The sequence below is a fragment of the Canis lupus genome, chromosome 16 (genome assembly GCF_048164855.1).
Source record: "Canis lupus baileyi chromosome 16, mCanLup2.hap1, whole genome shotgun sequence".
NCBI lineage: Eukaryota > Metazoa > Chordata > Mammalia > Carnivora > Canidae > Canis > Canis lupus.
In genome coordinates, this window is record NC_132853.1 from 12,661,353 (window position 1) to 12,688,013 (window position 26,661).

A 26,661-nucleotide genomic window follows, 5' to 3' on the forward strand; every position below is an offset into this window, starting at 1 on the left:
TGGCCAGTCTGGAGCATAGAGACATTCCTCAGAAAGAATCTGTGGCTGGACATAGCTGGGACTGTTGGGTGAAGGATGGAGGAGTGGCCGGCTCCCACGCCCCACCACCCCTGAGTATGCGCCCTGGGAGCCAGGTGCCGGCAGCTCCTCCGAGAGCCAGCCTCATGGTTCCTGCAGGTGCCCAGGGCCTGAGGAGAGGATGAGCAAGGACCAGGAGGCCCCAGACCCCCACTCCCATACTGCCCCCCACGATGGGCAGGGCACAGGGCAGTGTCTGAGTAAGCAAAGGCTCAGGGATGCCGTGGCCCAGGGGACCAGGTGCCCAGTGCCCCTTCCTCCACCTTCGCCTGCTCCCCACATGACCCACCTCCTGGTGGGTCCTGCCCGCACCTGGAGCCCCTGCCAGCATGCCACCCAAACCCCTTGGCTGTGAGGATTGTGAAGGTCAGCGGGCAGAGGGAGAGGCCGAGCACTGTCCCTCCACCTGGGGCTGGGGGTGCACCCCCCCAGGGGGCTCCTGCCCTACCCCCCCGCTCCTCCCCTGAGGGGCACATGCCCACAGAGTAGAGAGGTAGAGGTAACATGGGTAGGAGTCTGGCCTGCTCCAGCTCTTCCAGTGCTGCTATAGGCAGTCACCTCCTCCTTGTCTGGCACCGCCTCCCGGGGCCCTCCAGGTTTGCCCACCCAGCCCCAGTGTGGGGAGAGTGAATGCTCAGCAAGAACAGACCTGGGGAGCCTCAGGGCCAACGCATAAAGGGTCCTGACTTTCCACTCCCCTCAGAACTCCCAGCCCTCATTCCCCTCTGCCCCCCATGTCCTCTGTCCCCCCCACCACCAAGCTTCCAGGCCTCTGAAGCCTGGGGTTCGCTGCTCACCAATGGAGGTAGCTTCCTGTTCTGGGGCTCTTGGGAGCAAGACTGGGGGCGGGCTCATACGTTCCAACTTGTCCCCCACCCCCAAACCGCCTTCTGTGACCACAGGACACTCCCAGGGGTGGACATCAGCCTTCTGGGCCCTCTGAGCTGGGCTGGACCTGGCTAGTGCCCTGGGGAGACGCGTGCAGGAGCTCTCCCTCCCCGTGGTGGGGACATGGAGGGAGGGGGGGAAGCACCGCAGGCACCCCTCCTTCCGGGGCGGGTGAGGCTGCCCACAAAGGCTGACTGCGGGTCCTTTGAGGCCATGGACGAGTGTCTGCCTGCCGCCCCTGGCTGGCAGTAACGCACCCTCCCGCTGGGACCATAGCCACCGGTAAACAGAGCCTCCATTTGTGGATGCCTCCAACAGCTGCAGGCTGGGGCGGGGTGTGGGGGGGGCAGGCGCCCAGCTCTCCCACAGCCCTGCCCAGGCCTCCGCATCCCTCCTGGCCACAGACCCACCCTGTGACCAAGCCCTCCTGCCCCACACAGCCCCACTTCTCCACAAGGAGGCAGGAACAGCCTGGGCTCAGGGTGGGGGGGTCTGCAGGGCCTCCCCCACAAGCCTGTATAGCAGCTACCACCATGGTCCTTGGGCTCATGCCTGAGGGCCACAGGGAGACTTCGTGGTCTTGCTCTCAGTGTCTACCTCCTGGGGTCATGGTGGACAACCCGGTGTCTCTGAGCTCTAGGGCTCACACCTGGGCAGAAACACAGCCTCTGGTTTGTTGTTTACAAAGTAGGGGTGGCACACTGAAACGTGGGCACAGGCGGCAGGAAGCGGGGCCGGGGATCTCAGGCCCCACAGCTTGGGGCAAGGGGGTGCCGGGGGGGGGGGGCAGAGAAGCCTTTGTCAAACTCCAAGAGCAGCCCTCCTGGACTCACTGGGGAACCTCTGAGCTGCTCCCTTCCTCCGCGGATCTCTGGATGTATGACTGCGGCAGAGCCGGGCCCAGCCCACGGCTGCCTGGGCAACTGAGCGAGCGAGTCTACGGGGCCTGAGGGAACCCTGTGCGCACCTCGCCCGGCAGCCGGGTCCACCTTCCCGCACAGGCCGTGCTGACTCACCCTCCGGCCACTGCAGTCCTGGAGGAGCACAGCTGCAGACCACTGTGGGCCCGAGAACCCTGGGCTCTAGCCAGCACGCCGCCTGCTCCTACTTTCCCGCACACGTTCGCGGTCGCGGTTGCCGCATGCCGCAGTTCCGAGCACCTGGGAGACAAGCCAGGGACGGGGTAGCGGCTCGCGGGCAAAACCAGAGTCTAGGGAGGCGCGGGCGGCCACGGCTGACGCAGGGCTGCCCTTCGGGAGTTTAAGAGGGTCTAAGAACAGACTGCGAGTGCCCTTTTGAAAGACGGACCGCAAGTGCGACCACATGTTATATAACTGTGTTTCCTTGTAGACTTCCCTCAAGCACTGGGGAAACGCAAAAGCACTTGTCAGTGCAGGCGTGGCTGGGGCAGCGGGGCCCAGGGATCGGGGTCAGGGGCCCGCCCGCGTCTCCACGCAGCTCTGCGTGCTCCCGGGGCCGAGGCTCCCGGCAACCGGCGCGGCGCAGCGCCGTCTCCACAACAAGAGCGCGGCGACGGGGAGGGCCCCCGGGACGGCGGCCCCACGTGCTCCCTCACCTGACCGCGACCGGGCGGGCGAGCACGCGGACCGAGGACGGCGGCGGGGCACCTACCCCCCTGTGCCCCCGGCCCCGCGTCAGGCCACCCCCCATCCCCTGGCTCCCGCAGCGCCCCCGCTCCCGCGCCGGCCCGTCGTTGGGTTCCTTAAGGCCACCGGGGCTGCAGAGCCGCCCCGCCCTCCGCACCAGCCCGCGGGCCCTCCCCCGGAGGCCCCACCCCCCACGCCCGCGCGCGTCCCCGCGGCACTGCGGCGGTTACCAAGACGCCGGCCCTCGGTCGGCGGGCTCTGCGGGGCCAGCCAATGAGGGGGCAAATCAATCATTTGAAATACCCAATGGGCAGAGCACTGCAGCTCGAGGGCGGGGGTTCTGATAGGGAGAGCGGAGGCCGAGGCGGACCAATAAAGAGCGAGCGGCGTTGGGAAGGTGGGCGTTAGGCGGACGGATCGGCGGGGAGCGCAGCCAATCAAGCCGGGACGCCTGCCAGCCTCGTTCTGGCGGTCCAATAGGAGACGGGCGGGGGCGGGCACGGCGGCTATATAAGCGTTGGCGGAGCGTCGGTTGTAGCAGTCTGCGCGCCCGTTCCTCGGCTTCTGCGTTCGTCCTTCCGCCCGCGCCGCCGCCGCCGCCGCCATGAGGGAGATCGTGCACCTGCAGGCCGGCCAGTGCGGCAACCAGATCGGCGCCAAGGTGGGCAGGGGGGCTCCTGGGGCCCGGCGCGGGTCTCCCGGGCGGATGGGCGGGCGGCCGAGAAGATGGCGGCCGTAGGCGAGCGGGTGGGCGGGCGGCCCCCCGCATTGCGGGCCCCCGCTGGGTCGGGGCCGGGGTGGCGGCGTGGGCCCCCGGGGACGGACCTGGGCAGGCGGCGGCGGCGGCAGCGGCGTGGGGGGAGGGGAGGGCCGCGCCCATCCGGGGCGGGGCTGGCTCTGCCGGCGTGACTCAGCCCGGGCCCGGCCCGCCTGCGTCCCTCACAGTTCTGGGAGGTGATCAGCGACGAGCATGGCATCGATCCTACCGGCACTTACCATGGCGACAGCGATCTGCAGCTGGAGCGGATCAACGTGTACTACAACGAGGCCACCGGTGAGACACCACGCCCCTTCCTCAACTACTTCTGCGTCCCCTCGGCTCTCCGCTCGCTCACGTCCCCCTCTCTCCCCCTAGGTGGCAAGTATGTGCCCCGCGCTGTGCTCGTGGACCTAGAGCCCGGCACCATGGACTCCGTGCGCTCGGGACCCTTCGGGCAAATATTCAGGCCAGACAACTTCGTTTTCGGTGAGCTGCGGGATGGGGGCTGGGCAGCGGCATGATAGCCAGGACGGCTCAAAGGTCAAGGGGTGCCCAAGGTCGCAGCCGGCAGCACCGCAGAGCTGAGGTCGTGATCCATTCTGCCGCTGGAGTGGAAGCTAGGGCCTCTGGACACCCTCCTCCCCTGTGTGGAGTCTCTGAATCTCCTCCTAAAGCGGCTTTGGGAGGAAGGCCCAGCTGTTCACCCGCAGGGAAGAAGCCAGCAGATGTAATCTTCCTGCTGTAACGTTGAGTTGGGAGGCAGGGGAGGCCTGCCTTGCAGTGCTTTGCAGTGCTCTGTTCTTGAGAATTGGCGGGGGTGGACTGTGGGGAGGAGAGGATTTAAAGGTGTGTTGACCCTAACTTAAGTTTTAAAGGGGATGGTCGTTGCTTTATCAGATTTGGGGTCCGTTTGCTGTACATGCAGATCAAGCCGTGTGTGTCCCGTCACACCGTGTTATTTGGGCTTTTTGGCATGGGTGACCAGTGGTGACCACATGCCCGGCAGAGAGTGACTGGCTGCCTTCTTACAGGTCAGAGTGGTGCTGGGAACAACTGGGCCAAGGGGCACTACACAGAAGGCGCAGAGCTGGTCGACTCGGTGCTGGATGTCGTGAGGAAGGAGGCTGAAAGCTGTGACTGCCTGCAGGGCTTCCAGCTGACCCACTCCCTGGGTGGGGGGACTGGGTCTGGGATGGGGACCCTCCTCATCAGCAAGATCCGGGAGGAGTACCCAGACAGGATCATGAACACATTCAGTGTGGTACCCTCGCCCAAGGTATCGGACACGGTGGTGGAGCCCTATAACGCCACCCTCTCGGTCCACCAGCTGGTAGAAAACACAGACGAAACCTATTGCATTGATAACGAGGCTCTCTATGATATCTGCTTCAGAACCCTAAAACTGACCACACCTACCTATGGGGACCTCAACCACCTGGTGTCTGCCACCATGAGTGGGGTCACCACCTGCCTGCGCTTTCCTGGCCAGCTCAATGCTGACCTGCGCAAGCTGGCTGTCAATATGGTCCCCTTCCCCCGCCTGCACTTCTTCATGCCCGGCTTCGCCCCACTGACCAGCCGAGGTAGCCAGCAGTACCGGGCCCTGACGGTGCCCGAGCTCACCCAGCAGATGTTTGATGCTAAGAACATGATGGCTGCCTGTGACCCCCGCCATGGCCGCTACCTGACTGTGGCTGCAGTATTCAGGGGCCGCATGTCCATGAAGGAGGTGGACGAGCAGATGCTGAACGTCCAAAACAAGAACAGCAGCTACTTTGTCGAGTGGATCCCCAACAACGTGAAAACAGCTGTCTGTGACATCCCACCCCGGGGGCTAAAGATGTCTGCTACCTTCATCGGCAACAGCACAGCCATCCAGGAGCTGTTCAAGCGCATCTCAGAGCAGTTCACGGCCATGTTCCGGCGCAAGGCCTTCTTACACTGGTACACGGGTGAGGGCATGGACGAGATGGAGTTCACAGAGGCCGAGAGCAACATGAATGACCTGGTGTCTGAGTACCAGCAGTACCAGGATGCCACCGCCGAGGAGGAGGGGGAGTTCGAGGAGGAGGCGGAGGAGGAGGTGGCCTAGAGCTGATAACCTGGTAAAGCGCGTGGAAGCTGTGTGAACTCTTTATTCGCTCACAACCTGTTCTCTGATAGCCGTGTCTCTGTGTGCACTCGCTCTTTTTCCTGTCTGGACGTCACATGCTGTACAGATGCCACCATTAAAGCATTTTCATAGTGTCTGGTGTTGCCTCTCCATTTCCTTCTGATAGGCCCTGCGGGTACTGTTGCCAAATGTCATTGCGTAGTTGTCTTGCATGGCTACAAGGGACAGTGTGCAGCTGAGCCCCTGGCCTTGCCACATGCCCAGAGTAGGGGTTAGCACAGGCTTCACAGGAGTTGGGGTTGCCCTGGGCACCTGCTTCCTGCCCAGCTTGACCATGAAGCTCTGGAGGGCCACTATGGTCTGGGGGTACAGCATGGGCAGAGGGGATCCCAGGCACCCAACTCTTTCCCCAGAGTGGCCTGGTGGTCCCTGTGACCTTATCTAGGAGGTGGATGAGGGAGTGATCCACTGTGTACTCACATGGTATGAACCCCATGTAGAAAGGGATCAGGCCTTGGCTGCTATAGATGGTGTTGCTGGGCCAGTGTGTTCTGGGCAGCCTTTCACCCAGGGCACAGATGGGGTTTCTGAAGAGGAACTGTGGAAACAGGTGCTGACACAACCTGCCTTCCCCAGCTCATAAAGGTAGGTCGTGGTGAGGACTGGGCAGCTGTTCTGATCTATGGTTAAGGTTTGGGGTGGGGGGGGGGGTCTTACCCACTCCCCACAGTGTTCCAGAGCAGGGAACTTTGGCCCGACTAGAGAACCGAGGTGGGTGCAGAGGAGCGGGGGAGCCTCTGGCTTCCCTCCAGGGAAGCTAGCTGAGCCTTAGCTGTGCTCCTACCTGCCCTGAGGCAGATGCCACTGTGCAGACCACGCTGGGCATTTGGGAACAGGCCCCGGTGTGGTGGTGTCCTACCTGGTTCTTGTCAAATTCATCCATAGCCTGTGTGACACCCTCGCGGTAATTGACCCCCATCACCCAGGCAAACTGAGGGACGAAGCCAGCATAGCCTACAGGAGGGAAGTGGTCAGGGTCCTACCCCAGGTCCCCTCCCATCTCCGCTAGGTGTACCCACACTCTAGGAAACAGTGGGCAGGGCCGGGGCAAGCCCTCCTCACTTGCTCTCCCTCATCCTCCTGGGCCCCTGGAGCCTTGCTGGACTATGTTTGGGGGTGGTGAGTTCACACTCAGACCCCGGGCTCCCACCTGAGATGGCCTTGCGTTGGATAAGGTTGGGGTGGTCCAGCTGGGGCAGCCTGTGGAACCTGCCCACATCCAGGGTCTCCTGCTGGTGAGCTGGGGGTGGGTGGTACTCCTTCCTGCAATGGTACAGCTGGGGTGGGAAGGGTCAAGTCACTGCCTCAGCGGCCCCACTGGGCCCAGCTGGGGTGAGGCTTAGTCCCAGCACCTCTCCCAGTTACCTGGTCCTGCCCAGGGGCCTCGTGGACAGGGGAGGTGCTCCGCAGGCCTGGGTGTCCAAAGTTTCTGGAGTCCCCCTTCCTGCCTGGTGGGCACGGGGGATAGGGGGGGTAGGGCATGAAGCCCGCAGGCAGCAGGACCTGCCTGGATATATTCTCTACTCCTGGTGGCCCCTTCTGAGCATCTACCTCCTGGGGTGGGAACCGGCCTAGGATCTCAAACTTCTTGTAGGGCTTCATACCTGTATGGACAGGGTGGGTATGAGTGACAACAGGCAGGAGGGTGAACTGGGGCAGGCAAGGCTGGTGGGTGGGCGGCTTACCGGTGTAGTGGGGGATGTAGGGCTCAGTCAGGTCAAGGCAGGGGATTGAAGGTGGCTTGGGCTTGCTGAAGTCCTCAATGAATTTGGGCTCGGATATTGGGGACAGCACAGAGCAGGAGCTCTTCTGCACACCAGGGTCTGTGAGCAGCTGAGCAGTGGTGCGCCCATAGGTGTTCCCCACCTGGTAGCGCAGTTGCGGATAGAAGCCAGCATAGCTGTGGAGGGAAGAGGTAGAGTAGGTGGGGCCCCTGTGAGCAGGGTGTGGACGCGGCCTGCTGGCCATAGGCAAAGTACCTGACCTCACCTACAGAATGGTGGTCCTGGGACACCTGCCTTCTGAGGTGCACGGGGCTTGAATGGGAGGCACGAGGCAAGCACTGAGAACAGGCCTGGCCCAGAACAGATGCACGGTCGTCCTTACCGCCAGATTGCCTTCTACTTTCTTCCCAGCTGGCCTCAGGCAAGGAGGCTGAGGATGAGGGGACAGGGATCTCTGCCCCCCTCAAGCGCTTACGGGGATGGTGACTGGGTCCAGGCCTGGACCGTGGCACAGCCCAACCTACAAAGGTGGTCCCTCTGGGCATTGCAGGAACTTGGCCTGGACTTTTGCCACCCATGAGGCCAGGAGCCAACTGTATGGGACCAGGATTTGAGAGGCAGGTGGGAGGGCTGCTGGTAGGAGGTAATGGCTGAGGTGTCATTTATTATTTTTTTTAAAGATTTTATTTGGGCAGCCCTGTGGCTCAGCGGTTTAGTGCCGCCTTTGGCCCAGGGCCTGATCCTGGAGTCCCCAGATCGAGTCCCACGTTGGGCTCCCTGCATGGAGCCTGCTTCTCCCTCTGCCTGTCTCTCTCTCTCTCTCTCTCTCTGTGTTTCTCATGAATAAATAAATAAAATATTTTAAAAAATAAAGATTTTATTTATTCATGAGAGACAGGAGAGAGAGAGAGAGAAAGAGAGAGAGAAGGAGGTGGAGACATAGGCAGAGAGAGAAGCAGGCTCCATGCAGGAAGCCCGATGTGGGACTCCATCCCAGGACTCTGGGATCACACCCTGAGCCAAAGGCAGACACTGAACCAATGAGCCACCCAGGCATCCCATCATTTAGAGACAGAAGGGGGGGTAGCGGTGGGGCCTGCATGATCACCCAGGCAGTGCAAATTGTTTTCTTTTGAAAAACCTGCCAAAGCAAATGTGGAATTACTACTTTGAGAGATAAGCAGGGCTGGAGCGCAAAGGGCAGGGGTCGTCTTCTGTGTCACCTGGCCTTGCGTTTCCCCTAGAACTACTGTGAAGAGCTGGGTTAGCCTCCCTTCCAGCCTTCCTTCCTGCCCTTGGGTGTGTGTGTGTGTGTGTGCACGTAGGTGTACTCATACACTTCCCATGGGGCTCGTTTTAGTTCAGCCTCTATGTTAGGGGTACCCAACCTGGCAGGCCTGGTGCCCCCACCATCCGCCTGCTCCAGTGGCTTAGGTCTTGAAGACATGTGGCACCCCCTCTGGGGCATCTGGGGTTTATCCTGCTGCTGGGCCGTCCCCGTTTCTGCTCATCACAGGCCTGTTGGCCATCGGGTGGGGCTCTTGGTGCAGTGCTGGCAGGGAGGGCACCCTGCCCTAGCGTCCAGACCTGGCCCCGCTCCCCCAGCCTCCTCCCCCGCTCCCCCAGCCTCACCCAGGGATGTAATGAGGTTCTGGCGTGAAGAGACCGTGTTTCTGAGTAGCTGTCATCTTGTCTCAACAGCACCTTTGATGGCTCCAGCCCCTTTCAGCGTCTGACTCCCTTCCCTGAGAGGAGTTCCCGTTGCCTGGAAACCATTGTGAAGGGGCCTGCCATTGTTGGGGACTTCCTGGTCCAGGACCCTTCCTTAACCCTGTGAGTGCTCCCATTTTACAGGTGGAACACCCAGGCCCAGACAGGCAGCACTCTGAGGGCCTCAGAGCTCAGAGCAGGGGACAGCCATGTTGGCCTTGCCAGGAAGCGTGGGGTGGCATTGAGCCTGGACTCTTGCTACCCCCAGGAGGCCAGTAGCCAACTGAAAGGTAGCTTCCCCACCTGAGCCCCTTCCTCAGACCAGAGGCCCTGGAAGCTTCTCAGGCATCATGGGAGGCCTCATTGGGGAGGTGTCTAAGCTCTGTTGGGACTCTGTCCTGGAGAGTCTTTCTGCTGGAACTGAGGTCTGTTTTCCATCTTAACACCTGATTTTATTATTTTTTTTTTTGTATGGGAATGACTTTCTAACGATAAAAACAAACGTTGAAGGAAAAAATGAGCAGATTCTATTACGCGTCAAAAAAAAAAAACACGACAGATACTCAAAGGCAGACTACAAGCTGGGAAAAAAGATTGCAACAAGTGTTAGGGAGAGATACACTATCAGTGTCAAAACTTCACAGAAACAAGACCAATTAACACCATGGTAGAGAAATCCACATCATGTGAGCGTCTTAAGAACCCACGGGCAGGAAGCACAGGGACACAAGGTTGACATACGCCAATGATGGAGGTGTTGGATGCCCCCCGAAAACAGCTGGTGAGTATGTGTCCAGTCCTCAGTGGACGTCACGTACTTGGACAGGGCTCTTCACTCATAAGCACCTACCAGAAGGAAATGATGGACATCGACCTGAGGACACCTGTGCCATGTCAGCCATCAGAGTAAGACTTGTTATAGGGAGAGATCAGGGCTACAGAGAGTGACAAGGACTTGGCTACCAAAGCTGCACCTGCAGCCACATCAGTGATGCCCTTGGAGAACACTGTGTGGCAAGGGAGGGGGCCCAGAGCACAGACCGCAAGCCCCTCACCCTAATGAAACGTGTGTCACAAAGCAAGTTTCCCTCTGTCTCTCCATCCACCCATCTGGAGTTCCTCCGGAGGCCAGAGTCAGTTCTGGATGGGAGGGATCTGGAGAGAAAGAGACTTGGTTGGGTGGGGTGGGTCTGGAGGATGGGACGTTTTCGAATGGGCCCTGTCTGTGTGGATTAGGTCAGGACCAGGGCTAGGACTGGCAGGCTGGTGAGTGGCAGAGGGCATAGCAAGGGCCCTGGTGCCCAGTGGGCTCTGTCATTTCGGCTTATGATTCCTTCACGTTTCCACCTGGGTAGCCCTTTCATCTGTGACACCTTACAGCCTCTGGGATCCTCCTAAGTGGAAAACAGGCCTCCATACCTCAGCCCTGCCTGGACCCCCAGGCAGCTCCAGTCCCAAGACCCTCTGGTCAGCATGGTCCACCCAGAACCACCTTCCAATACTTTGCTTTTCTAAAGGGTGGGTTTCCAGCAGGAGCTCTGCCCCCTCCAGGGAGTTTCCTTGGACCCATCCCCACCTCTGCCCCACTCTCCTCATTCTGGATGGCCCTGCACAGCTGGGCCCCCATAGCAGCCACTCTTCTCATTCCTGTGCAGAGGCCTCAGTCTTCCCAAAGCCCTGCTCAAGTGGACCCTGGCCCTCCAGAGGACCCCAGATTCTAAGAGAGGAGAGGGGTTGGGATAAAGAAGGGGAGAAGAGGCCAAGCCAGAAGTCACTGGGGGATGTGAGGGGTCCTCTTGGCCGAGGCTGACACCACAGCGACCCATCCCACAGGCCAGGGGTGGGGGACCCCTTGTAACAGCTCCTCCCAGGGCTGGACAATGCACCTTTCCCAGGGAGTCCCCGGCAACCGAGGCAGGGGGTGCCCATGACTGGCTAGTGAGGTCACAGAGCTCTGAGGTGTCCCTTGGGAAGGGAGCCAGATACTTTGACAATGAATTTTGACCAGAAAGCTGTGAAATTCCTGGCAAATTTTTACATCAATGGAGGCCAACACTGGACCCATGGCCCCCTGAGGCAGAGGCCACTTGTGCCAGCCCAGTAACTTCCCAGGGGGCTGGGTGCGCTGGAGGGGCAGCTCAGATGGGGTGGCCTCTGGGCTGGCCGTACAGCGCTGCTCTGTCTCCCTGGCAGGCCCAAGGCCACTGTACTGTTGTGGGCTCCCCAGCCAGAGGCCGCCTGGGAGGCCATGTGGCCCATAGGGGTGCAGGAGCTCCAGGCCCACTGCAGGGTGCCGGTGGGGCCCGTCCACTTCCACGAGTGCCCTCCTATCTGCACCCAGGACCTGAGGGAGCTGTGTGAGTCAGGGTCCTGCTAGCGGGTGGGGAGGCGTCTGCTGAGTCCCCAGGCCCAGAGCTTGCTTCCTGCCAGGGCTGGAGCGACGTCCACCCATCGTGACCGACCTGCAGGTCCCCGGTCCCACCAAGTACCGGGTGCCCAACGCTTCCGCCCGCGAGTGCTCCCCACACCCCTGCTTCAGCATCGGCCGCCGGCACCCCGGCCGCGGTGCGTGCCCCTCCCTGAGCCCCCAGCCGCCCGCCCCGTGTCCCGGGAGAGGGGCCCCCCGGCCGCCAGCCTGCGCTCCCTCCCCAACCAAGCCGCTGCTCCAGCAGAGGGCGGTGGTCGCAGGGCGTGGCAGACCCTGTGGTTCCAAAGCGAAAGCCCCTTCACACAGAAGGCTGATTTCAACCAGGAGCAAAAGGTGGAGGGTCAGCCCCGCACGTCCCTGGAGGGGCTCGGGGCGGGGCCCGGAGGGCTGGAGGAGGCGGTGCGGCCTGGGGGCGGGGCTCGGGGGCGGGGCTCGGGGGGCGGGGCTCGGGGGCGGGGCTCGGGGCGGGGTCGGGGCGGGGTCTGCAGGGGGTTGGAGGAGGGGGCCCGGGACCCGCGGAAAGGCAGCCTGGTAGGGGCTGGCGGGGCCTGCAGCAGCCTCTCTCCCAGTAGTGGCCATCGCCCGCGGATTACCGGCCGCTCAGCCGACCTGCCTGCCCGGCCTTCAGCTTTGGGGGTCCCCGCCCCGCCTCCAAGGCCCTTGAGGCCCCCTCCGGCCGGGGGTTGCTGCGGACTGAGGGTGCGGGGATCCGTGCCCAGCCGCCGCTTGCCCCGGAGGCCAGGAAGCTCCCCAGCCCTAGCCCCAACACCTACAACATCTTTCCTGGGTGCCGTCTGCGGAGCCCCCGCCCCCCCGCCTTCTCCATGAGCCGCTCACCTGCGTTCACCGCCTGGGTCACCTCCGGTAAGGAGGCCTCTGAGGGAGGAGGCCAGGCCAGGGGCGGGGGTGCGGGCTCCGCCCGTTGGCAGCTGGGAGCTGTGCTGGGAGCTGTGCGGCAGCTGGCTCCCACCCTGTCTCTGCAGCCCGCTCTCCCGGTCCGGCTGCCTACCACGTGGAGGATTGCTATGACTCGCGCTTCCCCTCAGCGCCTGGAGTGGTGATCCAGGGTGTCCGAAGATCCAAGCGCCACGACACAGGACCCTTCTGCACGTTGTAGCACCTGCTGGGCACAGCCCTGGGCTCCCTGGGGGCCTTCCCAGGCCTCCCTGTGGAACTCTGGGCCTCCAACCTGGCCTTCTGACTCCTTGGGCACCTTTGATCCACCCGTCTGGCTGGCTAACCCTTCTGTGAGCCATGGACATCGAGAGGGTCCCAGCTGGAAGCCCCCACCTGCCCACTCCCTTGCCATACAGAGATGCTGTTGGTTCTTCCCAACTCTGTTGTGTGCCTGACTGGTGAGCTGTCCCACAGATGTAGGCTGCTGCCAACCTGCCATGTTTGGCTTTCCTTGGCCAGGGGTCTCCCTCTGCTTCCCCCTTGGTGCTCTCCTTTCTAGGGTGAGTAGGGTGGCAGCCTGGGACTTCCTGGCTGGGGACAGAATGGGAGGGGACCCTGTGGGCAATACAGGACACCCCCACCTAGCTGTGCTACCCTGGGGACTGGTCCAGCTGCCATCTTGAGGTGAGGTCAGCCTGCCCAGTCACTGGGAAGAGCCCAGAGGACCAGCTTGTCAGGGCCTGGCCGCACTTCTTCAGCTCCTGCCCAAGGGACCTATGAACTTGCCCGGGGCCATGCAGGTCATGCCACAGCCAACAGACTTCCTGGGCCTTCACTTGCTAGGGCCCTGTCCCTACCCACAGCAACACCCTGCCTTTCTACCCAGGGGTTGTCACCAAGATTGTCTCCCTCCAGGGGCCGCACATGCAGTTTGGTGGTGGCTCCTATCACTGCACCAGTTCCTCCAGAGGTCCTCCCTGGGCCACCCATATCCTGGGCCAGAGCTTGACCCCTTCAAAAAGGCAGTGAGTGCCACAACACCTGCTGTGGTGTGGACATCATCCCATTCTGCAGGGAGGCCAAGGCCCAGGGAGTCTGAGTGTAATGTACTGTGACCTCTTCTAGGGCTGAACCACTGGGGGGGGTCGAGCTCCAGCACCCCTGGGAACCAGAGCAGTGGCATGGCAGATGGCCGTCCTTAGGTCTTGGGCTGATCAGCTCAGCCTCAGCCAGCAGGCAACAGAGACAAAGCTGTAGAAGCCTTGTCCTTGGGGGCTTGGCTCATGGGGAAAGGGGGTGGGGAGCAGGAGCTCTGCTCACAGTGGCCCCGCTAGCAACTCCTAGGGCTCCAAGTCAGGAGTGGGACCAGCAGGAAGGATGGAGCAAACCCCTCCAGCTGGGCTGACAAAGGAGGACTTCCTGGAGGAGTCAGTGGCAGAAGTGACTTTTAAAGATGATCAAGGGCAGCCCTGGTGGCCCAGCAGTTTAGCACTGCCTTTAGCCCAGGGTGTGATCCTGAAGACCCAGGATCGAGTCCCATGTCGGGCTCCCTGCATGGAACTTGCTTCTCCCTCTGCCTGTGTCTTTGCCTCTCTCTCTCCTTCTCTCTCTGTGTGTCTGTCATGAATAAATAAATACAAATCTTAAAAAAAAAAAAATAAAGATGACGAAGAGTTTGCCAGCCGGTAGGAAGGGAATTTCTGGCAGGATAAACCTCAGAAGCCAAGGCACACAATAAGGGTGTGATGTTTGGTGTGGCCAAACTTGGGAGGATACAGGGCTGTTTGGATGGAAGGGGGTGAGCTGGTGAGGTGAGAGGCTGCAGAGGGCTGAATGCTGGGTCCAGGGGCTTGCACACTCAGCAATGAGGAGCCCGTGGATGGTGCAGACCAGGCAGTGCCCACTGACCGTGTAGGAGCTTCTTGCACGGCAAGGGATAGGGGGCACCATGAAACCTCAGATTTGAGTTCGTGGTGTGCCAGGATACATAGGTCAACCCGAGGGCCTACCACCTTGGATTAGCTTGGGGGTTTGGTGCTCACGGGGGTGAAAGAGGGTGCCTGTCCTAGGTCACGATTCCACTTTGTCCCCAGGTCTCTGCTAGGCGCTTCTGGAAGCACACTTAAGAGTTTAGTTTTCACAACACCCCTGTGCTGTGAGCTTCATTCTGTCCCCGTCCCTGTCCCAGTTCCGGGGGAGAGAGGATTGAGCATCTGGTGAGGCCCCAGGGCAGGGAGCCTCATTTTCTTGAAGCAAAAAAATACTCTCAGTGTCAGAGGCTGCTGTGAGGTAAGCCACAGGATTTTTCGTGATCCTGGAGACCTGGGATCGAGTCCCACATCGGGCTCCCTGCATGGAGTCTGCTTCTCCCTTTGCCTGTGTCTCTGCCTCTCTGTGTGTCTCTCATGAATAAATAAATAAAATCTTTAAAAAAATTTTAAAGTATACTTGGTCAAAATGATTAGTTTTGAAATTCATAAAGGAGGCCTAGCCCGCGGGCAGCACCCCCTCCGCGGTTCCCCCATCCCCAGGTGCTCCGCAGCACCCTGCTATGCCCCCTCAGAAGAACCTTATCTAGAGGGTAAGCTCACAGGCCGCGCAAGCCGCGGGGCAGGGGGAGCCACCGGGGGGTCTGGGGGCGGGGCCCTCGTCCACAGCCCGCTCTCCGGAACCTCTGCGCCGCGGCGGCGTTTCCGGGGGACCGGTAGGAGCGCGGACGGGCTGCGCCAGACGGAAGTGGGCGGCTGCGGTGCCGGCGGAGCGGCGCCGCGGGCGGGACCTGGCCGAGCTGGAGGGTGCCGGGGAGCGGGGCTCGGGTGGCCCCCGAGGCCCGAGCGAGCGGACTCCTGGGGGGTCTGCGGCGGCCGCGGCGGCACCGGGGGAGCGCGGCGGGGATGGGGCGCCGAGCCGGGCGGGGGCCGCGGCCTCGGCCATGTTCGCGGGGCTGCAGGACCTGGGCGTGGCCAACGGCGAGGACCTGAAGGAGACGCTGACCAACTGCACCGAGCCGCTCAAGGCCATCGAGCAGTTCCAGGTGGGGCCCCTTCGTTGCTGCTCCCCGCTGGAGGAGCCGGGGGTTCTGCGCCCTGCGGACGGATTCTGACCGAGTCACAGCCAGGGCTGCCGGCCACGTCCTCGCCCCCGCCTCTCCGGCTGCTGGTCGGGCGCGGCTGCTCCTGCGGTGCCTGTGGCCGCCCCCCCCCAACAGAGGCCGCCCCCCGACCCCCCCCGCCCCGACCGCATCAGCCCCTCCGCCCCCCCAGCTCAGCCTCCCGCCCCCCCAGGCCGCCCCCCATACCCCCAGGCTGCCCCCCGACCCCCCAGGCCGTCCCCCGCATCCCCCCAGCCCCCCCGCCCCGTCGGCACCAGCCCTGACCCCCCCAGCCCAGCCTCCCGACCCCCAGGCTGCGCCCCCGACCCCCACCCAGGCCGCCTCCCGCATTCCCCCAGCCCCGTCCCCGCGCACAAGGGCCCTCTGTCTCCTCAGACCGAGAATGGCGTGCTGCTGCCCTCCCTGCAGTCCGCCCTGCCCTTCTTGGACCTGCATGGGACGCCGCGGCTGGAGTTCCACCAGTCTGTGTTCGACGAGCTCCGGGACAAGCTGCTGGAGCGCGTGTCGGCCATTGCGTCCGAGGGGAAGGCAGAGGAGAGGTGGGTGGGTGACTCCACCCTGCAAAGTGAGCGTCCCTCTGGTCACGCCAGCTGTAAGAGGGGGGTCCTGCCTGTGGAGCCTCATCTGCTCAGCTGTCAGCTGTCCAGGGACAAGTGGGCAGCTGTTTCCCCATGGAACCTGTGATGCTGCCTCAGAAAGTGGGTCTTTCCAGGTACAAGAAACTGGAAGACCTTCTGGAAAAGAGCTTTTCTCTGGTGAAGATGCCATCCCTGCAGCCAGTGGTGATGTGCGTCATGAAACATCTGCCCAAGGTAAGAACCATGGGCGACATGTCCAGGGCATGCTCTGCCTGGCGCCCTTGCTTGGGAGTGGAGCATGCCCTGGATCCGGGGTAGGCGGGCATCTTAGTGCTGGGGAGGGCTCCCGAGCTGCCTGCCCCACGAATGACTCTGGGGCATATCCTCTGAGTCACACAGATGGAAGATTGGCAGGTCAGTTGGGTTGTGGGACCCATGGTGACTTGGCAAGAGCTGTTTGCATTCAGCTTGCTGCCTGCATCTGTGGTTCACGTCTCAGGTACCCTGCTGGTGGTCTCTACTGGGCGGCCAAGGCCTGCTGCCCTAGCTTAAGGGAAACTCACGGATGGTCTGGAGCTCACGGTGCAGCTCTGGGCCGGGTGCAGCTCACGAATGGTCTGTGTGGTCGGGTAGGTCCCTGAGAAAAAGCTGAAGCTGGTGATGGCAGACAAGGAGCTGTACCGCGCCTGCGCGGTGGAGGTGAAGCGGCAGATCTGGCAGGACAACCAGGCGCTATTTGGGGACGAAGTGTCCCCGCTGCTGAAGCAGTACATCTTGGAGAAGGAGAGCGCGCTCTTCAGCACTGAGCTCTCCGTCCTGCACAACTTCTTCAGTCCCTCCCCAAAGGCGAGGCGCCAGGGCGAGGTGAGGCGGGGGCACCCTGACCACCCCTCCTCACCCCTCTGCATATTTCACAGGGTTCTGCTCCTGAGATGGGTGGGCTTGGCTGCAGGGCTGGCCCGGGAGCTGTGGGATGTAAGCCTCTGGTGGTGGGTCTCTGGTTGGTGTACCTGGTGCTAGGTGACTCGGCAGGCCTTTCTGGTTTTCTGGTTTTCATCGTGTCTTCTTTTCGTCTGGGAAATTTTTAAGATTTTTTTTTTTAAGATTTTATTTATTCATGAGAATAACACAGAGAGAGAGAGAGAGAGGCAGAGACAGGCAGAGGGAGAAACAGGCTCCATGTGGGGAGGCCGATGTGGGACTCAATCCCAGGACTCCAAGAGCATGCCCTGGGCTGAAGGCAAGTGCTGAGCCACCCAGGTGTCCCAAGATTTTTTTTTTTTTTTTTTTAAGATTTTATCCATTTATTCATGAGAGGCACAGAGAGGCAGAGGCGCAGGCAGAGGGAGAAGGAGGTTCCCTGTGGGGAGTGCAACGTGGGACTGATCACACCCTGAGCTGAAGGCAGACGCTTAACCACTGAACCACTCAGGCGTCCCTTTTTTTATGATCTTATTTTTAAGTCATCCTTACACCCCGTGTGGGGCTTGAATTCACAATCTCAAGATCAAGAGATGGATGCTCTACTGACTGAGCGGGCCAGGCACCCTCTCCCTTCCCTTCCCTTCCCTTCCCTTCCCTTCCCTTCCCTTCCCTCCCCTCCCCTCCCCTCCCCTCCCCTCCCCTCCCCTCCCCTCCCCTCCCCTCCCCTCCCCAGAGGTTGGGGTATTTGCCTGGGGCACCCACAGTTTGTAGGGAGCAAACACTACAGAGTGAATGTCACGTGCTGGTGACCAGAGCTCAAGAGGTGGACAAGGGCTGCGGAGACCTGAGGTCACAGAGCAAGGTGAGGCAGGGCTGGGAATGAAGAGGAGGAGCCAGGCCAGGGTGTGAGCCCGGGCTCAGCAGAGGAGCAGGCTGATGGTCTGGGAGAGGCTTCTGTGGCTGGAGCGAGAGCAGATGGGCAAGTAGGTAGGGGATGAGCTCAGGAGGGCTGGAGGCCACTGTGGAGACTTGGCTTTTCCCAGTGAGTTGGGGGTCCCTAAAGTCCCCTGACTTGCTCCAGCATGACAGCTTAACAGAGGATGACGGTGATGGTGGCAAGCCAACCACATCCTGGTTGAGTGTCACTGGGTGTTTTGTTGGTTCTTGGCTTTCTCACCTGGGGTTTTGTGCTTGGTTTGTGACGTGGGATCTGACCTAATGTTTTCTCCCAGGACCTGGCCAGTGATTGTAGTACTAGCTCCTGCCTGTGGTCTCTTGCCTCCTAAGCCAGGGTCCCCCTGTGGGGCCTGAGTCCTTCCTACTGTGTGACCTGCACCACTGCAGGAGGAGAGTGCTGTGGCAGGTTCACGTGTCACTCATGGTCCTCAGGGTGTGGCTCAGGCCCGGGGGCCATGGCTCTGTGCCCAGCTGGGTTGTGGTCAGGGCAGGCACATGGCAGCTCTCGTCCATACTGGGGGTACCCACTGGGTGGGTGCTGAGATGCAGGCTGCTCTCCAGGTCCGCTGTGTACATCAGGGTCCCTGAGGCCTGCTAAAGAGGCCTTGCCCAGAGCCCTTGAGGTGGCTTGTTCCATGCTCACTATTTCTGCCATCCCTGCTCGTCTTTGCACTCAATGTCCAGCCTGGTGCTGTTGGGGTGCTATGGGGTCCATTGCCCCAGGTTGTCCTGTGCATTCTTTGCACCATTAGAGCAAGAGGTCCCGCTCTTGTGCACAGCCAATGTGCAGTGAGCAGCATTCCCTCATGCTGGCTGTGGCGGTGCGGCAGGAACTTTCTGCGTGGGGTGTGGGTTGCAGAGGTGGGTGGTCCCTGCCGAGGAATGAGGGCAGGGTGTGAGGTTGCCACAGGGCTTCAAGCTTTGGGAAAATCCAGGGAGTGAGGTGGCCCAGGCTGGGCTTTAGATAGTAGTGAGGTCTTGACTGTGTGGCCGATGTCTGTCATGTGGGCCTCAGTATCCTTGTTCCACCTGAGTATCCACGGGTCAGGCAGGTGGCAGACCTCCTGGGCGGCTCTGAGGAGTCAGGGTCCCAGGCCCGGGGCCTTTGAAAGAAGCTGGGGGATCTGATGTGGGCTTGCTCTCCTTCAGAACCAGAAATGCCACCACCTGACACAGAGAAGGCGTCTTGTGAGAGAGGATGCTCTTAATGCCAAACAAGTAGAAGGGCTGAGTGTGGGGATAGGGCAGTGCTGCCCCTGGGGCTGTTGGTGAGACTATGGCGTGGGGTCCTACCCTCCAGGTGGTTCAGAAGCTGACACAAATGGTGGGAAAGAACGTGAAGCTGTACGACATGGTGCTGCAGTTCCTGCGGACCCTCTTCCTGCGGACACGGAACGTGCACTACTGTACCCTGCGGGCTGAGCTACTCATGTCCCTGCACGAGCTGGACGTTGGCGACATCTGCTCTGTGGACCCCTGCCACAAGGTGGCAGCCTCATGTACCCCCCTGCCCCCCACCCAGCCCCTGCCCCACCTCTGCCCACCAGGCTCAGGGGCAGGGGGTAACTTCTAGGCTCCTGAGTCAGAGCCACCTGTACCTCCCTTATTTGCCTGCCCTATTTCTTCCCCTGCTCCAGAGTCCTTGGGTGCTGTGCTCCAGGGATGGTGCTTTCCGCACCGCCCTTGTCCCCTGCGTGGGTGTAGTGCAGCCTGTGACATCTGTGGTGTCAGGGTGAGACTGGTCTCTGCCCCGATGACAGGTCCCCAGAGAGGCACAGACATCTCCGTGGACCACCTGGCCCGCTGGGCATGTGACCATGCGAGGCATTGGGTTCTGTTGCTCACATGAGGCTTGGGCATGGGTCTTGCCTGAGCAGTGACTACAAGTGCCGCCTAGAGGCCATGGCCTCTGGTTACGTCATGACTGTGCTTCCTCTCCGCAGTTTACCTGGTGCCTGGACGCCTGCATTCGTGAGCGGTTTGTGGACAGCAAGAGGGCCCGGGAGCTGCAGGGATTTCTGGATGGAGTGAAGAAGGGGCAGGAGCAGGTCCTGGGGTAAGCACTGGCATTTTGCAGGAGCCCCCAGGGTCCTGTCCACAGCTGTCTGGACAAGCAGGCCGTGTCCATAGTTTAATATGCTTTAGAACTGCCTGGCACTTGTGCGCACGGCAGAGAGACCTGGCTGCTGGGGCTGAGGCTGTCAGAGTTTGGGGTGATCTGGGGCCTGGGTTGGGGCTCTGCTGTGTGCAGTAGTTGGGGCCTGTCCCAGGGGCCATGGTGCTGGTGGGATCTGGCTCCCAGCATTGCCTTCTCTCTGTGACCATCTCTGTGGGATCCTGGATGAGCTTACAGAATCAGGGTCGGGTTTTCAGAACCAAAACAGGAGCTTAATTTATTTGTAATTTTTATTTTTTTTATTTAAAAACATTTTAAAACTTATTCATTTGAGAGAGCACAAGTAGGAGGGGCAGAGGGAAAGGGAGAAGCAGACTCCCTGCTGAGTAGGGAGTCTGACATAGGACTCGATTCCAGGACTCTGGATCATGATCTGAGCTGAAGGCAGATGCCCAACTGACAGCCACCCAGGAGCCCTGAGAGCTTAATTTTTTAAAAATTAAAAAATTTTGGCTTTTCATTGTTTTGAGTAAGTTAAAGATAAGTTATGAACAGCAAAGTTGTTTTTGGAAGATATCCAGAGTGGGTGGGCAGGCCTGCTGTGTGTGGAGGGGCCATTCTCCCCAGCCTGTGGCTGTGCCAGGTTAGTGCAACATGCTCATCCTCACAGGGATCTGTCCATGATCCTGTGTGACCCCTTTGCCATCAACACCCTGTCGCTGAGCACCGTCAGGCACCTGCAGGAGCTGGTCGGCCAGGAGACACTGCCCAGGGTGAGCGCCCTGCGTGGATGTGTGAGTGTGGGCAGCCGATGGCCAGGTCTGTGCTGCCCCAGTGAGTGGACGTGCTCCTGGTGGATGGTGGGCATGTGGAGCCTGGGAGCAAAGCTGATGCTTCTGGCTGCAGCACAAGGACCCTGCTGGGCTACAAGTGATTTCGGTGGGGGAGGGAGGCCCGGGTGAACACGTGCTGAGGCCCTGGCCTTTCCATAGGACAGCCCTGACCTCCTCCTGCTGCTCAGGTTGCTGGCCCTGGGCCAGGGGGCGTGGGACATGATCGACAGCCAGGTCTTCAAGGAGCCCAAGATGGTAACAGGACTCGGGTGGGACTGTTTCTGCGGCTTTCTTGAGAGGGTCTGTGGGGCCAAGGAAGTCAGCAAGGTGGGGTGTTGGGAGATGGGAAGGAGGGACAGGCCTTTAGGCTGATGTCCAGGAAAGACAGATGTGAGGTGGGCGGGCGAGGGGTGGGGTACGCTGCAGGACCACTTGTGGGTTTTCTCTTGGCCTAGGAGGTGGAGCTCATCACCAGGTTCCTGCCCATGCTCATGTCCTTTGTGGTGGACGACCACACCTTCAACGTGGATCAGAAGCTCCCAGCTGAGGAGAAGGCCCCAGTCACATACCCCAACACGCTTCCAGAGAGTTTCACTAAGTATGGGCTCCGGGAGAAAGGGTGGGGGTGCCCTGCTGCCCTCTGGAGCCCCTCCTGGCTTCATAGAGCATGCAGCTCAGGGTGGCCCATCCATGCTGGCCCAGATTTCTGCAGGAGCAGCGCATGGCCTGCGAGGTGGGGCTGTACTACGTGCTGCATATCACCAAGCAGAGGAACAAAAACGCGCTCCTCCGCCTGCTGCCAGGGCTCGGTGAGTGTGCAGGCAGCTGCCCACATGGTGCCCCGACACCCCAGCCTCATCCCACCTCCTAGGGGTAGGCTGGCCTCGAGTGTGGGTCTCAGTCTTCTGGAACTTGTTTGGGTGCAAGAGCGAGTGGAGCCCAGCTTGGTAGATCAGACCTCCTGTCACCCCATTACAGATCCATGGTCACCGTCTGTGGAAGGATCATTTCCGCTGTGGTGCCACAGCTGCCTTTTATTCTCCCTGCCAAGGGAGGTGGTACTCTTCCAGTGCGGAGCCTGAGTCTGTGGCTACCTGATGTGGGGGCGGCATGCTTTGGGCAGGAAGACGAGGGAGGGGCCTGAATGGATCCCTTCAGGTGGAAGCTGCAGGCCCAGCCAGGGAGCAGGGTGTTGGGGCCTCTGGCCCGGGCTCGTCTGTGGTGTTGAGGTCGCTTCAGAGGGACATGGGGTCCCTTATTAAGTGTGTTTCTGGGTCACTGACAGGCCTGAGGATGGTGCACGTGTTGTGCTCCCAGTGTTCTGTTTGGGGAGGAAGCTGTTTGTGGCTCTTAACTTACTTCCAGCCTCCGTCTAAGTGAACAGCACGAACTGATTTTCTTCCGCTCTGGAGACCAGAAGGATGAAGCGAGTGTCCTGGGGCCACGGCTGAGGTGTGGGCAGGCCCGACTGCTGGGGGCAGCAGGGAGAATCTGTCTCCCTGTGTCCAGCTCCCGGGGGCTGCCCAGCCCTGGCTCAGTTGCTCTCACCCCTGCATCTCACCGACACCACCCCCTACCTCCTTCTTAGGGGACACAGGGCTGACCTGGGTCACTCAGGATCATCTCCCATCTGGGGGCTTCTTAACCTTGCGAGGTAGCATGCTCACCAGCCCCTGGATTAGGGCGTGGACCTGTCCCGGGGTCGTCCTCCTCTTGGTCACGGATGCTGGAGCTTTTTTGTGTTTCTGGAGATTTCCAAGAGTGCAGTTACAAATAGCTTGCATTTGTCATTTTTGTTCATTTCAGTAGTTTGTTTCTTTCTCTTGTCTGATGGTATTGACTAGACGCAGCGGTGTCCTGCATGCATTGGGAGCATCAGCATGTCCTTGCCACCAGTGGGCATAAGCTTAGCAAGAGTACACTTATTCTTTGATGTCATCAGTGGGTGCTAGGAAGATGCAGATTTTAAAAATTCCTTTCTGTTTATTTTTTAGCTTTTTATTATGGGGATTTTTGATGAAATCACAAGAGCATGGTGAAGTCCTGTGCTTACTAGCTCCCTATGTGGGGGCCCTGGGTGATGGTCTAGACCTAAATCCATGCTGCCAGCACAGCAGCTGTGAGGGATTCAGCAGGTATCTCTACAAGACAGTGGTGTTAGCACAGCTGCAGCATGTAGTCACATCTGGGGCCAGGTCCTGGCAGTGGCCACGATTCCCTAATTGTCTGTGACATTCTTTTTTGTTTTTTTTTTTTTTAATTTTTTATTTATTTATGATAGTCACACACAGAGAGAGAGAGAGAGGCAGAGACACAGGCAGAGGGAGAAGCAGGCTCCATGCACCGGGAGCCCGACGTGGGATTCGATCCCGGGTCTCCAGGATCGCGCCCTGGGCCAAAGGCAGGCGCCAAACCGCTGCACCACCCAGGGATCCCATGTCTGTGACATTCTTATATGGATGGTTTGTTCCCATCAGGATTCAAACAAGAAATGTGTCCCTTCCCACTTCCCTGTTTCCACCTCCAAAGGGTGGCAGGCTTTCGGGTTTCTCATTGTCTGTAGGGTTCTGTGGGACTTGTGGGAACCAGGACACGTGTTTTCCATTTGGGACTTTGCTGGTGGTGTCCCCTGTTGTAGTGACTGCCCCTGGCAGAGTGTCCTGTCCAGTCAGATGTGTGGCAGGAGTGCGCTCCAGCTGTGTCCAGTGGTGCCCCGGTCTCCTCACATTCTGGGTTCTGCTGACATCCGCTGGGTCCATGGTCACAGAGTCCCCTGGCAGCATTTCTCAAAGCCTCTGCTACAGCACTTGTGTCCACATATGTGTCCCCGTGTGGCCTGTTGCCATCCAGCTGGGTCTCTGGCCCTGTTGGCTGCATGCAAAGGTGTTCCTGTCTCTGCTCATCATTGAGGTTCCTTGGTAGTCACTTTTGCTGTTTCTTTTTTTGAAGATGTTATTTATTTATACATGAGAGATGCAGAGAGAGAGAGGCAGAGACACAGGCAGAGGGAGAAGCAGGCTCCATGCCCGATGTAGGACTCGCTTGCAGGACCCTGGGATCATGCCCTGGGCCAAAGGCAGACACTCAACCACTGAGCCACCCAGGCGCCCCATGCTTTTGCTGTTTCTTTTACATTTTGGAGTCTGTGGCTTCAAAACATGAAATCATTTTCTTTTGTGGTCTATTTTCCAGAACCAGTGCTTGCTTCGGCAGCACATATACTAAAATATATTTTCCAGAACTGTGCAGATAGCAGTCTGGTAGGACTCAGTGGGTGGTATGTGGCACTTGCCTGGGTTTCTTTTCTAGTTTCTGGTCTGTTTAGAGTTTTTCTCTCCTGGAGTCTACTTCATCCAGAGTCCCTTGGCCATTGGTCATGGTGACAGGCTCTTCTGCCGTCCCCAGCCCCGTCCTCGCACCGTAGCCCTGCTTCACTGCCTAGGTCTGGGCCCCTGGCTGCCCCCTGCCCTGCCCCAATTCCAGCTTGTAGGAAAACTGGGCACCACATCCTCAGGTGACCTTGCCACTTTGCAGCCTCTCCACTGTCCACCTGTGCAAGGGTAAGGGTGGCAGGCTTAGGGAAGCTGACCGACCCCTGCTGTGTTTGCAGTGGAGACCTTTGGTGACCTGGCGTTTGGTGACATCTTCCTGCACCTGCTCATGGGCAATCTGGCGCTGCTGGCTGACGAGTTTGCCCTGGAAGACTTCTGTAGGAGCCTCTTTGATGGCTTCCTCCTCACAGCCTCACCCAGGTGCCCACCTTCTGCCTATATCTGTGCTGCTGGGGCCAAGTCGGTGAGGCGTGTGGACACCTGGGTAGGGAGGGCAGCTCTGGGCCCCCTGTAGTGTTGCCGTGGCCTCTTCCAGGAAGGAGAATGTACAGCGACATGTGCTGCGGCTCCTCATCCACCTGCACCACCGGGTGGCCCCATCGAAGCTGGAAGCCCTGCGGAAGGCTCTAGAGCCCACCGGCCAGGTGAGTGCCCCAACCCTCAGCCCATACCCTAGGGGCCACACTGCCTGTGGTGGCCTCATCTTCCTCGTTGGCACAGCCCCTGTATGGACCTGACCCAAGTGACCATGGGGTCTGCTCCGAGCAGCTCTGGGCCTGCCCCAAAGCCACACACTTTCCCCCCAGAGTGGAGAGGCAGTGAAGGAACTTTACTCCCAGCTCGGCGAGAAGCTGGAGCAGCTGGAGCACCGGAAGCCCAGCCCAGCCCAGGCTGCAGAGACTCCAGCGCTGGAGCTGCCCCTCCCCACCGTGTCCACACCGGCTGGGCTCTGAGGCTTCACCAGGTTGCTCAGAACTCGACAGGCTTCCTGGTGGTTCTGTGGCCTTGGCCTGAAGGAGCTCCCCTAGAGCTGGAAGTGTCAGGACCCCACCTCTCCTGGTGGCAGATTGGCTGCCCCCGGGGCCAGGCTGGGCAACCCCCGCCCTCGGACATCCTGCATGGGGGGCACCCTTCTCCTGGGCCTCAGCCCACCCTGACCTTGATCTTGGGGCCGGTTCTTGCTCCTCATGGGCTCCTGTGTACATCTTTGGAGGACAGCACTGGTCCTGCTGTGCCCAGCCTGGCCCCGGACACACTCCCAGGCTGTGGAAACCTCTGGCTCACTCCTGCCAGAGGAGTGAGGAGTTTCCATTTTTGTAGGGGAGACAGGTTGGCAGTAGTTGGAATTAGGAAAAAGCTACCATGGGGAGTGGGCAGGGTGCCGAGGCCTGAGGCAAAGGGGAAGGGGCAGCCCAGCCCTATTGGCCTGGATTGGCAGAGTCATGTGGTTTGCTGGGTCCAGTCATCTGCAGATTGAACCCAGCTGCTTCTGAGGAGCTTTTGTTTCACAGTGGACAGTCTGGTTGACCCATGGCCCTCCAGGCAGGGAATTGTTTCTCCCCTGGCCAGCAGCGCCCTGTGTAGTGGGCTTGGCTAAGGAAAGCACAGGCGACCCACTGGCTGCCTCAGTTTACCCTTGGAGTGGTATGCTCCCTGTTGCTCAGCTGCACCGTCTTGCCCACGTGGGGGACAGCCGTTGCACACAGTGAGACTTTCATTTATGTAAATAAAAAGTGTTTGGGTAAATCCAGTGGATGAGCTGTTGATGGGCACCCCTGTGGGTGTGCAGGTGAGCAGGTGCCTTCTTAAAGGCATTTTTGCCCTTGTGGGCCACAGTCTGGATGCTTGGCCCTGCCCCTGGAAGCGGGGACATTCTTAGGGAGGAGACATCTGTGGTGCAGGTGCTGGGGGGTGGCCCCCTTGGAGTTGCTTTCATTTTCCCCAGGAAGCAGAGAGCCAGGCAGGACCTCACCCCTGCCCCCCATGCCTCTAAGCTGGGATCTCAGGGCATGGGCAGGATCTAGACAATGTGGCCCCCTCCCCCCCCCCAGTCCCAGGAAGGCTGAGAGCACAGCCGGCCCATGTGGTGGGGTGGTGCCCAAGGCCCCAAGCCCCTGCCCCTGTGCAGAGGAAGGTCCTGGGGAGCCAGGCCCCACAGCTGGAAAGCATGCAAATAAGTGGGGCTTTCTCAGTGCAGTGACCCTGCCCGAGGGCATTGCAAGGACAGCAACTCCCATGCATCACCAGGACTGTGAGTCCCATACTGGATGGAATGAGGACTCCCAAGCCCGTGACCAACATTCCCCAGGTGGAGGTCACGCCTGCTGGTCAGAGAAGTGGAGGAAGCTACAGAGGCAGTGCTGGGTGGGGGGGCCTGTGTGGGCGGGGGGGGGGGTGCTGGAGAGGCACAGGGAGGCTCAGAGCATGAGGTTGGGAGGACCATAGGACAGCCAAGGGACTGGACTGCCTCTGCCAGAGGGACACAGGGCCAGACTAGTTTGGGCGCAGTACTGATTGGTGAGCCCTCTTAGGGCCGCAGACTGG

At 60.2% G+C, this 26,661-nt stretch overlaps 4 protein-coding genes across 4 annotated transcripts; 3 read left to right on the forward strand and 1 right to left on the reverse strand.

Moving 5' to 3' along the window:
* The first annotated feature begins 3,075 nt into the window (after positions 1-3,075).
* Positions 3,076-5,580, forward strand: TUBB4B (tubulin beta 4B class IVb). The gene is made up of 4 exons (XM_072778860.1): positions 3,076-3,234; positions 3,519-3,627; positions 3,709-3,819; positions 4,365-5,580. The coding sequence occupies exons 1-4, from the start codon at positions 3,178-3,180 to the stop codon at positions 5,423-5,425; spliced, it is 1,338 nt and encodes a 445-aa protein (XP_072634961.1). The 5' UTR covers positions 3,076-3,177; the 3' UTR covers positions 5,426-5,580.
* CIMIP2A (ciliary microtubule inner protein 2A) lies at positions 4,374-10,790 on the reverse strand. The gene is made up of 10 exons (XM_072778862.1): positions 10,517-10,790; positions 9,996-10,095; positions 9,682-9,786; positions 8,863-8,995; positions 7,192-7,406; positions 6,872-7,110; positions 6,657-6,783; positions 6,366-6,460; positions 5,927-6,044; positions 4,374-5,661 (listed from the first exon to the last, which is right to left on the reverse strand). The coding sequence occupies exons 4-10, from the start codon at positions 8,916-8,918 to the stop codon at positions 5,573-5,575; spliced, it is 939 nt and encodes a 312-aa protein (XP_072634963.1). The 5' UTR covers positions 8,919-8,995; positions 9,682-9,786; positions 9,996-10,095; positions 10,517-10,790; the 3' UTR covers positions 4,374-5,572.
* STPG3 (sperm-tail PG-rich repeat containing 3) lies at positions 9,588-14,707 on the forward strand. The gene is given in 6 exon segments (XM_072778863.1): positions 9,588-11,040; positions 11,134-11,297; positions 11,371-11,505; positions 11,613-11,701; positions 11,941-12,222; positions 12,317-14,707. Coding segments are annotated over 6 exon segments (1,188 nt in total). The 5' UTR covers positions 9,588-10,933; the 3' UTR covers positions 12,728-14,707.
* Positions 14,708-15,134: 427 nt separating this feature from the next.
* On the forward strand, positions 15,135-25,863 carry NELFB (negative elongation factor complex member B). Its single transcript, XM_072778858.1, has 13 exons — positions 15,135-15,299; positions 15,753-15,916; positions 16,090-16,189; positions 16,589-16,819; positions 19,137-19,322; positions 19,780-19,892; positions 20,623-20,725; positions 20,945-21,040; positions 21,241-21,383; positions 21,488-21,594; positions 24,396-24,537; positions 24,653-24,761; positions 24,924-25,863. Exons 1-13 carry the CDS (start codon positions 15,198-15,200, stop codon positions 25,068-25,070), a joined length of 1,743 nt encoding a protein of 580 aa, XP_072634959.1. The 5' UTR covers positions 15,135-15,197; the 3' UTR covers positions 25,071-25,863.
* Positions 25,864-26,661: the final 798 nt, after the last annotated feature.

Excerpts from the sequence above, each read along its gene's own strand:
- TUBB4B (XM_072778860.1), top strand. The coding sequence starts at position 3,178 with ATGAGGGAGATCGTGCACCTGCAGGCCGGCCAGTGCGGCAACCAGATC. Across the intron at positions 3,235-3,518 it reads GCAACCAGATCGGCGCCAAG|TTCTGGGAGGTGATCAGCGA; the intron begins GTGGGCAGGGGG and ends CGTCCCTCACAG. Across the intron at positions 3,628-3,708 it reads GTACTACAACGAGGCCACCG|GTGGCAAGTATGTGCCCCGC; the intron begins GTGAGACACCAC and ends CTCTCCCCCTAG.
- CIMIP2A (XM_072778862.1), bottom strand. The coding sequence starts at position 8,918 with ATGACAGCTACTCAGAAACACGGTCTCTTCACGCCAGAACCTCATTAC. Across the intron at positions 7,111-7,191 it reads CTACATCCCCCACTACACCG|GTATGAAGCCCTACAAGAAG; the intron begins GTAAGCCGCCCA and ends CTGTCCATACAG. Across the intron at positions 6,461-6,656 it reads CCAACGCAAGGCCATCTCAG|GCTATGCTGGCTTCGTCCCT; the intron begins GTGGGAGCCCGG and ends TCCCTCCTGTAG.
- NELFB (XM_072778858.1), top strand. The coding sequence starts at position 15,198 with ATGTTCGCGGGGCTGCAGGACCTGGGCGTGGCCAACGGCGAGGACCTG. Across the intron at positions 20,726-20,944 it reads GCCAGGAGACACTGCCCAGG|GACAGCCCTGACCTCCTCCT; the intron begins GTGAGCGCCCTG and ends GCCTTTCCATAG. Across the intron at positions 24,538-24,652 it reads CTCCTCACAGCCTCACCCAG|GAAGGAGAATGTACAGCGAC; the intron begins GTGCCCACCTTC and ends GGCCTCTTCCAG.